The 15,518-nt window shown below is 42.0% G+C and overlaps 1 protein-coding gene across 14 annotated transcripts in view; it reads left to right on the top strand.

Annotated features, from left to right (window-relative positions):
• Positions 1 to 15,518, top strand: part of STRADA (STE20 related adaptor alpha) — a 39,974-nt gene that overhangs the window by 14,548 nt on the left and 9,908 nt on the right. For 6 of the 14 annotated variants that reach the window (XM_021928394.2, XM_009190992.2, XM_003913269.4 and 3 more), the window contains exons 2-5: positions 1,883 to 1,962; positions 3,925 to 3,982; positions 7,633 to 7,661; positions 14,706 to 14,808. In XM_021928394.2, the coding sequence (XP_021784086.1) occupies positions 1,927 to 1,962; positions 3,925 to 3,982; positions 7,633 to 7,661; positions 14,706 to 14,808 (226 nt within the window). In that variant the 5' untranslated portion in view covers positions 1,883 to 1,926. The remainder of the gene's footprint in view (positions 1 to 1,882; positions 1,963 to 3,924; positions 3,983 to 7,632; positions 7,662 to 14,705; positions 14,809 to 15,518) is intronic. The other 8 variants (XM_009190998.3, XM_021928399.2, XM_021928398.2 and 5 more) reach the window with 6 other exon arrangements.

Here is a 15,518-nt window from a genome sequence, read left to right as displayed (position 1 = left end):
GAAATTGATGGGTTTGAGGGTATGGAAAAATATATGGATAAGTCAAATAGCAGAGATGTTGGTGTATTTGTAAAAAGTTAATAGCTATATGAGAAACCAAGCAAGTGAACAAATGAGGTGGTTATTAACTCTAGGAAAAAATAGGTGTATAAGGAAAGAAAGACATTGTCCGGGCACAGTGTCTCATGCCTATAATCCCAGCACTTTGGGAGGCCGAGGCGGCTGGATCACCTGAGGTCAGGAGTTCAAGACTAGCCTGACCAACATGGTGAAACCCCATCTCTACTAAATACAAAAATTAGCCAGTCATGGTGGCAGGCACCTGTTATCCCAGCTACTCAGGAGGCTGGGGCAGGAGAATCACTTGAACCTAGGAGGCAGAGGTTGCCATGAGTCAAGGTCGTGCAACTGCACTCCAGCCTGCGCAACAAGGGCAAAACTCCATCTCAAAAAAAAAAGGAAAAAAAAAAAAAAAAAAAACGGAAAAGAGACATGGTTGGTTTTTGTTTGTGTTTGTTTGTTTGTTTGTTTGTTTTGAGATGGAGTCTAGCTCTGTCACCCAGGCTGGAGTGCAGTGGCGCGACCTTGGTTTACTGCAACCTCCGCCTCCCGGGTTCAAGCAATTCTCCTTTCTCAGCCTCCTAAGTAGCTGGGAACAGGCGCCCGCCACCACGCCTGGCTAATTTTTTGTGTATTTTTAGTAGAGATGGGGTTTTACCATGTTGGTCACGCTAACGTCTCGAACTCCTGACCTCAAGTGATCCACCCACCTCGGCCTCGCAAAGTGCTGGGATTACAGGCTTGAGCCACCAGGCCCGGCCGAGACAGGTATTTCTGTTTGCCTCAGCTTTGAACCATATTTGCATAGTCATAGTAATATAAATGTGGACTATTGATTTAAGCAAAATTATACCAGAGCTATGTTGGTGGAATGAGAGCAGGAGATACAGTGGAAGATAATCATGTAAGAAGCTTTGTCTTCATCTACCATGGTAGGAAGTTAAAACTGGCTGACTCTGGGTACGCTGCCTATGCGTTAGCCCTGCTCTGCAAGGAGCTGTAAAGAAAATTTGAAAAGTTAAAATTAAGTCATACCCACATAAATATTAAGAATAATTATTAAAAAGCAGGATAACACTGTGCATGGTGGCTCATCTGGTAACCCCCACACTTCGGGAGGCCAAGGTGGGAGGATCACTTGAGTCCAGGAGTTCCAGACCAGTCTGGGCCACATAGAGAGACCCTGTCTCTACAAAAAGTAAATAAATAAAAAGCAGAATAACCATGGAAAATAACTGAAGGTAATTGTTTCTGGGAAAAGGTTAGTGGGGGATTGAGTCAAGAGAAATTTAGGAATTAATTTAAAACCACATAACACATTTCTCTTTCTACAGAAATTATTTTATTTTATTTTTTTGAGACAGTCTTGCTCTGTCACCCAGGCTGGAATGCAATGGTGTGATCTCTGCTCACTGCAATCTCCACCTCCTGGGTTCAAATGATTCTAAGTAGCTGGGATTACAGCCACATGCCACCTTGCCTGGCTTTTTTTGTTTTTTAATAGAGTCAGGGTTTCACCATGTTGGCCAGGCTGGTCTCGAACTCCTGACCTCAGGTGATCCGCCCGCCTCAGCCTCCCAAAGTGCTGGGATTACAGACATGAACCACTGCGCCCGGCCAGAAATTACAGAATTTTATAATGTGCTTGGCCAAAGTATATTCAGATTTATCATCACTTAAAGTTTCTCTAAACAAACCTAGCAATTTATAGGTGAAGTCCAGTGCTTTGAATGGTAGACCTGTAATAAGTTTTTGTTAATCAGAAGGTATTTCTATATAAGGAGATTTTTGCTAACTCAACCTATTTCTATCTTCCTTTTAGGTTTAAGTTTTTGAAACTGAAGTAGGTCTACACAGTAGGAACTCATGTCGTTTCTTGTAAGTAAACCAGAGCGAATCAGGGTGAGTGTTTTTCTATTCTTCTGACTTTACTATTTTTGTTTTCTGAAAAGCAGTGTGTGTTGGCAGATGTTGTAGGTGGTTAGGGTCGGAATGATACAGAAGTGAGGAATGTAGGAAGTAAGGCAGGTAGTGCAGCCTCCACTCCTGAGAAGAGTTTGCAGACAGAGGCTGACCAGAGACACAAAATTTACCACCAGCTTGTCTGATAGAGAAGAAATAAGAAGAAAGTGGCTTATTTCATGAATATCAGTCATACAACATTAAATGAGTCAATAATACTTCTCAGTGTAGATACCTATCTGCTTATGACCCACCCCCCGCGCTCTTGAGTTTATGAGTTTTCAAAATCAAGTTGTAATTACCAGGACACTTTTTTCTAAGTAATATCATTAGTTTTAATTGAAGACTTTTTGAACATGAAAGATTTTATTATACTTCAAAACTTCGTCAGAAAAAATGACCTCAAAAACAATACTAGATTTAGCTACTTTACAAATTCCCATTATTTCATGAGTGTCTTATTTTATTATCAAGTACCTAATTTCTAAATGCAATAGTAATTATTTTAGAATTTTGTAACAGGGTATAAGTGCTATGAGACATTATGAGTACACCATTTTCTTTACATATTAAAGCATAATTTATGTTTTTTGATGCAGTGCATATAATTTTATATGAAGTTTTAAATTTAGAATGTTATTTCTTTTTTGATTCGGAAAAAATAGTTATAGGGAAGGACAGAGAATGATGCTGTAATTCCAATTCACAGTCTGTATCATGCACCTTATTTCTGAATGTTACTTAATACTTAATCTTTTTTCTAATGTTTATGCATATAAGAACAATTTATGTTAGAGAGAGTAAACTTCACTGTTAATTAAGAGGAAAAAAGGAATATCTCCATAGCCTGAACTCTGCCCAGTGGAAAGAATGCCCCCAAGCCAAAGTGTAACACCAGTCCTTAAGGGAAATACAATCTTGATTCCATTGCTTTTAAATACGAGCTCCTTTTCTGTTTCAATGTAGCCTAATTCAGGTGAAACAAAACCACTGATCAGAATGACAGAAATCTAATACTCATTTGAAATAGGCTAGTAAAGTGAGCCATAGATTGATCCTGCTAGTTTGATCTTACTAGTTTGGCCCTTGTGAACTTGGCAGAAAATATAAGCAGCCATGTCTTTAGAACCCCTAGTGTTTGATAAAGAATATGCAACTTGTTGTGTGTCGTTTTACAAACTAACAGGGTTTTGTGGATAACTACTGTTCCATCTCTGTTTTCTGTGTTATGAATTCCAGTGATAGTTTTCAAATTGACATCAGTGATCCAAGGCATCTGTAATGTAGAATGAGTAAGATGGAACCAATATAGGGAAGGCAAAAAAAGTCTTCATTATTAGAGCCAGTATTATCTATTTCTCATCTGTCAAATTTAAGAATTATTCATCAAATAGGCAAAGAGGAGTAGAGAAAGGAATCTTGTTTTTAGTTCAAGATTCTATTAACAACTTTTCCATAGAAATGATTCCTGGCCGGGTGTGGTGGCTCACGCCTGTAATCCCAGCACTTTGGGAGGCCAAGGCGGGCGGATCACGAGGTCAGGAGATCGAGACCACCCTGGCTAACATGGTGAAACCCCGTCTCTACTAAAAACACACACAAAAAAATTAGCCAGGCGTGGTGGCGGGCGCCTGTAGTCCCAGCTACTCGGGAGGGTGAGGCAGGAGAATGGCATGAACCCAGGAGGCAGAGCTTGCAGTGAGCCGAGATCGCGCCACTGCACTCCAGCCTGGGTGACAGAGCAAGACTCCATCTCAAAAAAAAAAAAAAAGAAATGATTTCTAACTGTACTGCATGATTCTGTTTTCATAGTTGTGATTTTGTCTGTCTGTCTAAAGGCTGATAGCTAATTTGTTGTGGCTTGGAAGAAATACTAATTCTCTTTGGGGTTTTCCTCTTTAGCGGTGGGTCTCGGAAAAGTTCATTGTTGAGGGCTTAAGAGATTTGGAACTATTTGGAGGTAAGTACAGTATGGCATTTAGCCATCACTTCAGGATATAAAAAATCACTACTTTTTTGTTGACTAAAGCAATCTATAGCAATTAGCAATTCTAAGGGCAAGTGTAACCTACAGTTATTGGATTTCTTTGGTTCCTTTATGAATTTATGGTTTCCCAAAGATTTGAAGACTAACCTGGCAATTTTCCTTGGCCTCTCTTGATTGTTAGAAAGCCAGTATTTACTTAAAAGCATGTATGTTTTCTTTTGTCCAGGTGAAATACATATTTTTAAAGAAAGAAAACTAAAAGTCTCTAGCCTTGAAGATTTAAAAAATAATTGTCAAGACAAAGGAAGCAATGATCTGGAAGTTCTGGTTTTATCGCTCAATCTAGTTGACTCATTTTTTCATGGTAGAAATTATGAGACTTAAGAGAACAGAATGAAGGAAGTCTTTCAGAGCAAAAATATGAACTTCCTATTGTAAAACCTGAATGTTGATTTCAGAAGTAAACCTTGACAGGCCTAGGCATTACCCTTTGGCCATTTTCAAAGTGAGCCTTTTAGGGAACTGTCATCTTAATTTAGGGCAAAAAAAATTATTTTCAAAAAAAATAATAGTAGAGCACCATTCTTTGTGTCTGAATACCAAGATACTCTTTTAGGATCTTATAGTTTAAGAAACAGATTATCGGCCGGGCGCGGTGGCTCACGCCTGTAATCCCAGCACTTTGGGAGGCCAAGGCAGGCAGATCACGAGGTCAGGAGATTGAGACCATCCTGGCCAACATGGTGAAACCCTGTCTCTACTAAAAATAGAAAAAAATTAGCCAGGCGTAGTGGTGGGTGCCTGTAATCCCAGTTACACTCGAGAGGCTGAGGCAGGAGAGTGGCGTGAACCTGGGAGGCGGAGCTTGCAGTGAGTAGAGATCGCACCACTGCACTGCAGCCTGGGCGACAGAGGGAGACAGAGCGCGAGAGAGTGAGTCTCAAAAAAAAAAAAAAGAAAAAGAAAAGAAACAGATTATCAGGCCGGACATGGTGGCTCACGCCTGTAATCCCAGCACTTTGGGAGGCCGAGGCAGGCAGATCACTTAAGGTCAGGAATTCGGGACCAGCCAGGCCAATGTGGTGAAATCCCGTCTCTACTAAAAATACAAAAATTAGCTGGTCGTGGTGGCGCGCACTGTAGTCCCAGCTACTTGGGAAGCTGAGGCAGGAGAAGCGCTTGAACCCAGGAGGTGGAGGTTGCCGTGAACCAAGATGGCACCACTGCACTCCAGCCTGGGTGACAGAGCAACACTCTGTCTCAAAAAAAAAAAAAAAAAATCAGATTATCGGCTGGGCATGGTGGCTCACGCATGTAATCCCAGCACTTTGGGAGGCCAAGACAGGCGAATCACCTGAGGTCAGGAGTTCGAGACCAGGCTGGCCAACGTGGTGAAATCCCATCTCTACTGAAAATACAAAAATTAGCCAGGCATGGTGGCGCACACCTGTGGTCCCAGCTACTAGGGAGACTGAGGCAGGAGAATGGCTTGAAATCAGGAGGTGGAGGTTGCAGTGAGCCGAGATCACGCCACTGCGCTCCAGCCTGGGTGAAAGAGCAAGGCTGAGTTTTTGAGACTCTGTCTCAGCAAATAAATAAAATAAGAAGTAAATTTAAAAAGCAGATTATCAGATTGAGTACATTGGTTAGCTGATCCAAAATACCCCCAGATAGGATTTTTTGTTTTTGGGGTTTTTTTTTTGTTTTGTTTTGTTTTTTGTTGTTTTGTTTTGAGACGGAGTCTCACTTTGTCGCCCAAGCTGGAGTGCAGTGGCACGATCTCGACTCACTGCAATCTCCACCTCCCGGGTTCAAGAGATTCTCCTGTCTCAGCCCTCCTGAGTAGCTGGGATTACAGGAGCACACCACCATACCCGGCTTAATTTTTTTTGTATTTTTAGTAGAGATGGGGTTTCACTTTGGGAGGCCGAGGCGGGCAGAGCATGAGGTCAGGGATAGATTTAAGTAATTGAAAACTCACACTTGTTAGTTACTAGGTGGTACTTATTAATTTATTTTCCCTAACACATCTCAAAGAATTTCTGGACTAGAATTTTTGTGAACTTTGTCAGAGTGTTATGTTTTAGACAAATGGGAGTTTAGAAAAATGATGAGTTCTATATATTTTAGTTGGAAAGAATTAGTTAGATGCACAGTAAAGGAAAGGCTAGTGGAACAAAAATACCACATTCTGTTCCTATTCTCATTTTCTTCCCATCATTAATGGGAATAAAATGGTTTAAAATTAAACAGTGATGCAGGGCGCAGTGGCTCACTCCTGTTATCGCAGCACTCTGGGAGGCCGAGGCAGGCAGATCACAAGGTCAAGGAGTTCAAGACCAGCCTGGCCAATATGGTGAAAACCCCATCTCTGCTAAAAATACAAAAAAAATTAATCGGCATGGTGGCGCACACCTGTAATCCCAGCTACTCAGGAGGCTGAGGCAGGAGAATTGCCAAGATCACACCACTGCACTCCTACCTGGGTGACAGAGGGAGACTCTGTCTCAAAACAAAAAACAAAAAAAAGTAGGCCAGGTGCAGTGGCTCACACCTGTAATCCCAGCACTTTAGAAGGCCGAGGCGAGCAGATTACCTGAGGTCAGGAGTTGGAGACCAGCCTGGCCAACATGGCAAAACCCCATCTCTACTAAAAATATAAAAATTAGCTGGGCGTGGTGGCAGGCACCTGTAATCCCAGCTACTCGGGAGGCTGAGGCAGGAGAATCTCTTGAACCTGGGAGGCAGAGGCTGCAGTGAACCGAGATCATGCCACTGCACTCCAGCCTAGGGATAAAGCAAGACTCTGCCTCCAAAAAAAAAAAGAAGAAAGCATTTTCCTTGGTAACTAGACTTTTCTGATTTTGTATAGTTTAAGGTATTTAGAAATTTAAGATGATTAGAAATGTATAATCACCCCAATATTTTACAGTTAAAAATCTTCAGTTTGGTGATTTTTATCACTTATACAGAATAGAGAAGGTCAACAGCACATACAGAATTTGACTTAAGAACAGAAAGTTATTTCAGTTGTCCTTTGTTTTGTTCATTTTCACTAGGACTAGCAGAGCACCAAATGCCTTTGCTTTATTTACATTTAGAATCAAATCTATCTGACTTTAGAGAATCAGGTTGAGTAATGGTCCTTCATACACGTGTTGCTATATTAAAATTTTTGCCCCTTTTTGAAAAAACATGTTTTCTAGTTCCCACACTCACTGGGAAATGGCCACCCATCTCTGTAACTATATAATGAATTATTTATTCACAAAGTATAAGGAACTGGCCTATTCATAACAACATTGTGTGTTGATGCCAAGTAAATGTATGACCAGAATTGTAGCAGTTGAGTTCTATCCAGTAAAGAATACCCATAGAAAAGTAGACTTGCCACCTTTTGAAGAACCATAGATCCATGTTTAAAGCCCCATCTCTCTGCAGCATTTTTACTGTGGATCTGTGTATGTGTGTTTATATGTAGCCCCACAGGCAATTTTTGCTGTAATGACTCTTAAGTGGTTTCTATTAATAAATGTAGTCCTAAGTACAATAATTGCTGTTCTGAATGTGGGTGTGTCTTCTGCTAAAACACAAAATGCCAACAATCAATTTCTCTACCCCAGAGCAGCCTCCGGGTGACACTCGGAGAAAAGTAAGTGACTTCCTAGGCCCTAGCACTATGGCTGTTGCATGGAGATGATTTCTTGTGGAAGTTTGTGTGTTCTGTTGGCTTATCATTTTATGTTTCTGCTTATCGGTCACTGAGCTTTATTTGTAGTGTGATTTTTGTACTTGTGGAGATTCAGGTTTCACCCTGGAAAGATTTGGATGTGTAATTTGAAAACTGAAAAAAGTCTCAGGTACTTTTTGTCTCTTCTGGGGATTAAGGTCTCCTCCCCTCCCCAGCCCTGCCAATCGACTACCACCCCTTCCCCCAAAAAAGTAAGTTTCAATAATCTGAAATACGGTTATTGTTTAGTGACTAATGGTATTAAATTTTCTGCCCTTAGTCTATTAATAATAGATTTGCGTCCACAGACATAATACAGATCTCTGTCTAGACCTCAAATCTCTTACCTTAAAAACAAAAGCAAAATTAAAAAGTATAAAACAGAACATTTACTTTTTTCATTGGTGAAAGCTGCAAGATTCTTACCCTGTTTCCTTCTCTTCTAGTTTATTTTACTTAAATAAATAGCACCAGATGTGCACAATGTACCAAACTATTTTTGAATATATGAATCAGCGTCTTATAAAGAGAGAGGATAAGAACTTTCCTACCTAGACTTCTGACTCTGTTCAGATTGCAGACATTTGCAGCTTCTGCAGCAGCCCCAAGGTTGAGTGAAGGACAATGATGTTGACTCGGAATTCTGAGTAAAGCTTTGGCTATGCTTACGTCATCCACTAATCAGGAGCACCTCTCTATCAGATCCAAATGCTTTCCAATCTGGAGACCAAAAATGTTCCCTATAGGCTCAGTTAGCTATTTTTCTAGAATACAATGCCAATTACATATAATTTTTATATTTTTACAGCTGCTGATGTTATATCAAAAGTTATCCTGCGTGAAACCTGTGGGAAGTTGAATGTGTTTATTTGGTAGCATTTTGTGAATATTGTCTTTGTATGCTTTACTGTAGTTTGTTTTAAACTCTTTAACACAGTTATTTTGTGGTCATTTCTGAATATCAGCTGCTTATGTATTTTTCAAATGCTTCAAAATGAATAAAATGCATTTCATGGTGGGGGAAACTAAGAAAACACTTTGATAGAATTAGTTACTTTCTATGAGCAATTTGAGATTATTACATTCCACTAATTAAACTATGTCATGCTGCATTTAAAGAGAATGGGCTAAATATTTCATTCTTTTTATCTGAGTTTCGACCTGTTCTAAAACTGAAACAGTGTGATGAACTAACCTTCCTTTCTTGTGGCAATGTCAGATGATCTAGACCTCTTCCTTTCAAAATATTGCCTGTTTCCTTGTTTGTTTGTTTGTTTTCCTAAATGAAGTTTGGTCTCTCTTTGAGTTCAGACCTATACAATATCCACAAAGAAGAAGGCCTCCATTTTAGAATCATTCCTAGTGAGCTGGGGACAGAGCAGTTGCTATCGCTGGACTAGTTCATGTTATGCAATTCCAGATTGCCTGTGAGCTCATATTGCCAGTTACATAAAGAACTTTCTTTTCTTTTCTTTTCTTTTTTGAGACCGAGTCTCACTCTGTTGCCTAGGCTGGAGTGCAGTGGTGCAACCTCGGTTCACTGCAATCTCTGCCTCCTGGGTTCAAGCAGTTCTGCCTCAACCTCCCGAGTAGCTGGAATTACAGGCGTGTGCCATCACGCGCAGCTAATTTTTGTATTTTTAGTAGAGAATCTTTTCTGGTTTCACTATGTTGGCTGGTCTCAAACTCCTGACTTCAAGTGATCCACCTGACTCAGCCTCCCAAAGTGCTGGGATTACAGTCGTGAGCCACCGTGCCCAGTCAAGAACTTTCAAGAACTTCTTTTTTTTTTTTTTTTTTTTTTGAGATGGAACTTCACTTTTGTTGCCCAGGCTGGAGTGCAATGGTGCAATCTCGGCTCACTGCAATGTCTGCCTCCCGGGTTCAAGTGATTCTCCTGCCTCAGCCTCCCAAGTAGCTGGGATTATAGACATGTGCCACCACACCCAGCTAATTTTTTGTATTCAGTAGAGACAGGGTTTCACCATGTTGGCCAGGCTGGTTTCAAACTCCTGACCTCAGATGATCCACCCGCCTCGGCCTCCCAAAGTGCTGGGATTACAGGCGTGAGCCACCGTGCCTGGCCAAGAACTTTCTTTCTTTTCTTTTCTTTTCTTTTCTTTTCTTTTCTTTCTTTCTTTCTTTCTTTCTTTCTTTCTTTCTTTCTTTCTTTCTTTCTTTCTTTCTTTTTCTTTCTTTCTCTTTTTTTCTTTCTCTTTCTTTCTTTCTTTCTTTCTTTCTTTCTTTCTTTCTTTCTTTCTTTCTTTCTTTCTTTCTTTCTTTCCCTTCCTTCCTTCCTTCCTTCCTTTCTTCCTTCTTTCTTTTCTTTTCTTTTCTTTTCTTTTTCTTATTATTTTTTTGAAGCAGTTATTAAGCTCTGTCGCCCAGGCTGGAGTGCAGTGTCACGATCTCAGCTCATTGCAAGCTCCACCTCCCGAGTTCACGCCATTCTCCTGCCTCAGCCTCCCGAGTAGCTGGAACTACAGGCACCTGCTGCCATACCCGACTAATTTTTTATATTTTTAGTAGAGACGGGGTTTCACCGTGTTGGCCAGGATGGGCTCGATCTCCTGATCTGCCTGCCTTGGCCTCCCAGAGTGCTGGGATTACAGGTGTGAGCCACCATGTCCGGCCCCCAGAACTTTATTTTCTAAAGGCCAGGTGTGGTGGCTCACACCTGTAAACCTAGCACTTTGGGAGGCTGAGGCAGGAGGATGATTTGAGGCCAGGAATTGGAGGCCAGCCTGGGCAACACAGTGAGACCCCATCTCTAAAAACAAAAAAACTAGCCAGGCATGGTGGCGCACACTGGTAGTCCTACCTACCCAGGAGGATAAGGCAGGAAAATCCCTTAAGCCCAGGAGTTCAAGGCTGCAGTGAGCTAGGATAGTGCCATTGCACTCCAGCCTGGGAGACAGAGTGAGGCTCTGTCCCTAATTGAAAAAGAAAAAAAAAAAAGATTAGCCTGGCATGGTGGCATATACCTGGGAGGCTGAGGTGGGAGGATCTGCTTGAGCCCCGGAGTTCGAGGCTGTAGTGAGCTATGATCATGCCACTGTACTCCAGCCTGGGTGACAGAGTGAGACCCTGTCTCAAAAAAAAAAAAAAAGAATTTTATTTTCTAAAACTAATACTTTTGGGTTAGTTTTAGTAGTTTTCTGTACTGCTAGAGAATAGAAATAAATATTTGTCAAGTTACTAGTTAAGCACATTGATAGTTTAATGAATCATTCCCTACCTAGGCTTAGCAAGAATGTGTCTTAGTGTATAGCCTAGTAGACAATATGTCTTATAAGCTTATATGCATGCCTGACAAGGAAAAGGGATATAATGAAGTATCTATCTGCCGGGCGTGGTGACTCACACCTGTAATCCCAGCACTTTGGGAGGCTGAGGTGGGCGGATCACCTGAGGTCAGGAGTTTGAGACCAGCCTGGCCAACACAGTGAAACCCCGTCTTTACTAAAAATACAAAAAATTAGCCAGGCGTGGTATCATGCACCTGTAATCCCAGCTACTTGGGAGGCCAAGGGAGGAGAATCGCTTGAACCCAGGAGGCAGAGGTTGCAGTGAGCCTAGATCCCACTACTGCACTCCAGCCTGGGCAGCAGAGCGAGACTCTGTCTAAAAAAAAAAAAAAAACCTAGCCAGGCATGGTGGCTTGCGCCTGTAGTCCCAGCTACTTAGAAGGCTGAGGCAGGAGAATCGCTTGAACCCAAAAGGCAGAGGCTATAGTGAGCTGAGATCGTGCCATTGTACTCCAGCCTGGGTGACAGAGCGAGACTCTGTCTCAAAAATAAATAAATAAAATAAAGTTTAATGGTCCTAGAATTTATTTTGAGAGCATTAGAAAACACAGATAAGTATAAAAACCAGTATCAAAGCAACTTTAACTATTGATCAAGCTCTGCTTAGGAATCTCTGTTTCCTCTATTTTCTCTTTTCTATTTTATTTGTTGAACAGGAGAGTCACCAAAAAGTAGAGAGCAAAAGAAGGAGTAGGAGAATAGGATTCACACGTATTGAATGTCTTTTATACACCAGGTAGCACTAAGCTCTTAACATGTTTTATCTCATCTAATAGAGACAACACTGTGAGATGGAAATTACTCAGCTGCTGATATAATGGAGATTCCAAGAGATCAGAGTGACTTGCCCAGGGTCACAGAACCAGTAATAGACCTGAGTTCAAATTCTGCCTCTGTATGGCCCATAAGCCTATGCTCTTTGCGTTATAGCATATGTTTTATTTAAAATAGCCTTTCCCAATTATCTTTCCCAAAATTCAACAGATGTTAGGCACAGAAGGTTCCCTAGACAGATCTCTTTGGGAAATGCTAGGTTAAACAAAGTTAATAAATTTTCTTACTACAGAATTTCTCAGTGCCTTTAATATGGACGTACACTTTGTGATCCTCCATGAGAGAGTATGCTGCATTTCCTAACTTCATTGGACATGGAAAGTTTTTCTATCCAACTGGCAGAATCAGAGTTCTGTGGGGCCCACTTTGGGGAAATCCTGCACTGAAACAATAGGAAAATGGGCAAGAGACAGGAAGAGGCATTTTCATCTTGGAGAAAGCTCACACGACTGATAAATGTATGAAGAGATCCTTATCTTCCTTAGTAACCAGGGAAATGTAAATCAAATCCACGAGACTGGCGAAAATTAAGAAATCTGAAAATACCAATGTTGGGGAAAAGATAATAAGAACACATGTGGCTGGGCACGGTGGCTCATGCCTGTAATCTTAGCACTTTGTGAGCCAAGCTGGGTGGATCACTTGAGGTCAGGAGTTCAAGACCAGCTGGGCAACATGGCAAAACGCCATCTCTACAAAAAAATACAAAACTTAGCCAGGCGTGGTGGTCCCAGCTACTTGGGAGGCTGAGTCAGGAGAATCGCTTGGACCCAGGAGGCGGAGGTTGCACTGAGCCGAGATCGTGCCACTGCACTCCAGCCTGGTGACAGAGTGAGACTCCGTCTTAAAAACAAAAACAAAAACAAAAAACACGTACGTCGCTGGTGGGAGTGTAAATTGGTGTAACCATTTTGGAAAATAATTTGGCGTTGTCTCATAAAGTTGATTGTTCATATACTCTTGTCACCTAGCAATTCCATCCACTCCTAAGTACAAGCTTTAGTCAGGAGACATATTCAAACATGTTTATAGTAGCACAGTCCATAACAGCAGAACAGAAAAACAATCCAAATGACCCATCAATGTTGGAATGGGTAAACTGAGATATATTCATGTGATTAATATATTATACAGCAGTGAAAATGGGTGAACTACAGTGAAATACAACAATTTGGCCAAATCTTAGAAATATAAAAATTGATTAAATTAGAAATGGAATTTGGTGACAGGGCTTAATTTTGCTTGACTAGGTTCCTCTTATTGTCAGGGTAAGTGGTGAAGGAGACAGAGCCCACCTGGGGGTTTCTTTCCGCATCAGCAGCATCAGCTATTTTGAAACCACATACAGCCAGTAATCGCAGCTACTTGGAAGGCTGAGGCAGGAGGATCAATTGAGCCCAGGAGTTCAAGGCCACAGTGAGCCAGGATCTCACCACTGCACTTTAGCCTGAGCGACAGAGAGAGACCCCATCGCTTAAAAACAACAGCAACAAATCAACAAATAAACCAGATACACGTGAAATGTCAGCCGACAGGGTGGCAGATTAATTTCACTGGCTTGGGCCTGGGTCCTGTGCCGTGTACTCACGCTTTGATTTTTAGCAAGTCACTTAATCTCCTTGGCCCTAGTTTTTGTTAGTGAAAAGTGGAGATAAGATCTGTCCCGGCTACTTCACTGAGCTATGGAGGAGATCATGTGCAAAAGTATACCCTGGTCATCTAACAGGTATAGAGCACTGTCATCTTTATGGTTTCCTCTGCAGAGCCGCTTCCCAAAGAGTTGTTCAAGCACCGCCTGGTCAGAACACTCTCAGCTCGTGCTCTTCTGGATAGTGCTGGGCCAGGAGCCTCTCATACTTTCACAAAGGACTTTTTCTGCCTGGAGGTCAGGTTTGTGAGTGCAGCACATGAAACATGAGCTGGCCCAGGTTTCTCCGTTTCAGTTAGATGTGCATCTAAAGAAAGAGAATCTAAAAAAAAAGAAAAGCAGTCACAGTCCCTAAATCATACACATAAATTTAGGTCTGGAAGAAGGAAACAGTCCATTAACCTGAAAGAAGAGCTGTTGGTCTGCTGTGTGTTTTGCACAAACTCAGACATGGTTGGACACCTTCCTCTAGGACCTCAGAGGCCAGAGTTGTGACACATCCTAAATGGCTAGACTCCAGCTTCACTCACAGCACACGTGGGCAGGAAAAAGGGAGCAGGCCACGTCGACTGCCTGGATGATGCCTGAGACCTGACAGCTCTGTGCCTTGCCTGCAGCTCAGGGCATCAGTGGTTCTCCCACTTCACTGGAAATGCAGGCAATGACTGGCCCGGGCTCTTGGTTTGCTAAAGAGGGGCTACTCCTGGCCACATTTTCACTAGAGCAAGATTCAGTGTTTGACCTTTTGGGATCTTGTGGTCAGGACCTTAAAACTAGGATCCTAATGCATCAGAAAATTCAAGAGAACCCCTACCTCTCCACCTGCTTCTCTTTTCCAAACATGCTTTTATTCTCTAGACATCCCTTCTCCAAGTGAGAATTTCATAGGTTTTAGCAAATGCATTGATCGTTGGAAAGGACAGGCAGATTAACGGTTGATGGGAACAGGTCCTTGTCTCCCCGTTTATAGACAGCCCTAACACTTGCTCTGATATTAGTGCTGATTACTACACTGAATGTGATGTTTTGTTTCTCTTCAAATAGTGTTGGCACCAAGTCGGGATTTGTGTGTGTGTTTGAATGCCAGTCTCCTCGTGGGTCTGAATTACCACCTTCACCACACTCCCATCCCACCCCCAGTTTTCTCTGCTAACCTATTTTTTTTTTCTTTTTTAGACCAATGATGCGAGCTCAGAGTCAATAGCATCCTTCTCTAAACAGGAGGTCATGAATAGCTTTCTGCCAGAGGGAGGGTGTTACGAGCTGCTCACTGTGATAGGTATGCGCAGGCACCGTCCTTACTCTCCTGCTCTCCTGCTCCAGGGGCTGCTGCAGCTTTCTCAGCAGCCCCAGATGTGTGTACAGCAGAGGCTCTCCGCTAGTTAGGAGGATTCATGGGCACAGACTTGCTTCTGTGGGTCTCCTCTGTTTTTTCCTGCCGAGTATGGGAAGAGATCAAACTTCCAGGAGAGAAGCTCTTTTGCCATCTTTCCTTTGTGGCTGCATGTTTCTGGTGTCCTGGCCATAGTCAGTCAGAAAGGTTGGCTGAGAAGGAACTGAAGGGAGAAAAATCAAGAAATGTGAGCCATGAACGTAACAGTTAAATTCTGCTGGGAAAAGGAAAAAAAAAAAAGTAACAGTAGTGAAAAATTTAACATTAAGTTTCTTTTGAAATCAAGTCCCTTTTTTATTTTTTATTTTTTTATTTTTTTTATTTTTTATTTATTTATTTTTTTTTTTGAGACGGAGTCTTGCTCTGTCACCCAGGCTGGGGTGCAGTGGCCGGATCTCAGCTCACTGCAAGCTCTGCCTCCCGGGTTTACGCCATTCTCCCGCCTCAGCCTCCTCAGTAGCTGGGACTACAGGCGCCCGCCACCTCGCCCGGCTAGTTTTTTGTATTTTTTAGTAGAGACGGGCGGATCACGAGGTCAGGAGATCGAGACCATCCTGGCTAACACGGTGAAACCCCGTCTCTACTAAAAAATACAA

Source organism: Papio anubis, chromosome 17 (assembly GCF_008728515.1).
Source record: "Papio anubis isolate 15944 chromosome 17, Panubis1.0, whole genome shotgun sequence".
Classification (NCBI taxonomy): Eukaryota; Metazoa; Chordata; class Mammalia; order Primates; family Cercopithecidae; genus Papio; species Papio anubis.
Note: the sequence above shows the minus strand (reverse complement) of the source record. Positions and strands in the feature narration are given on the sequence as shown.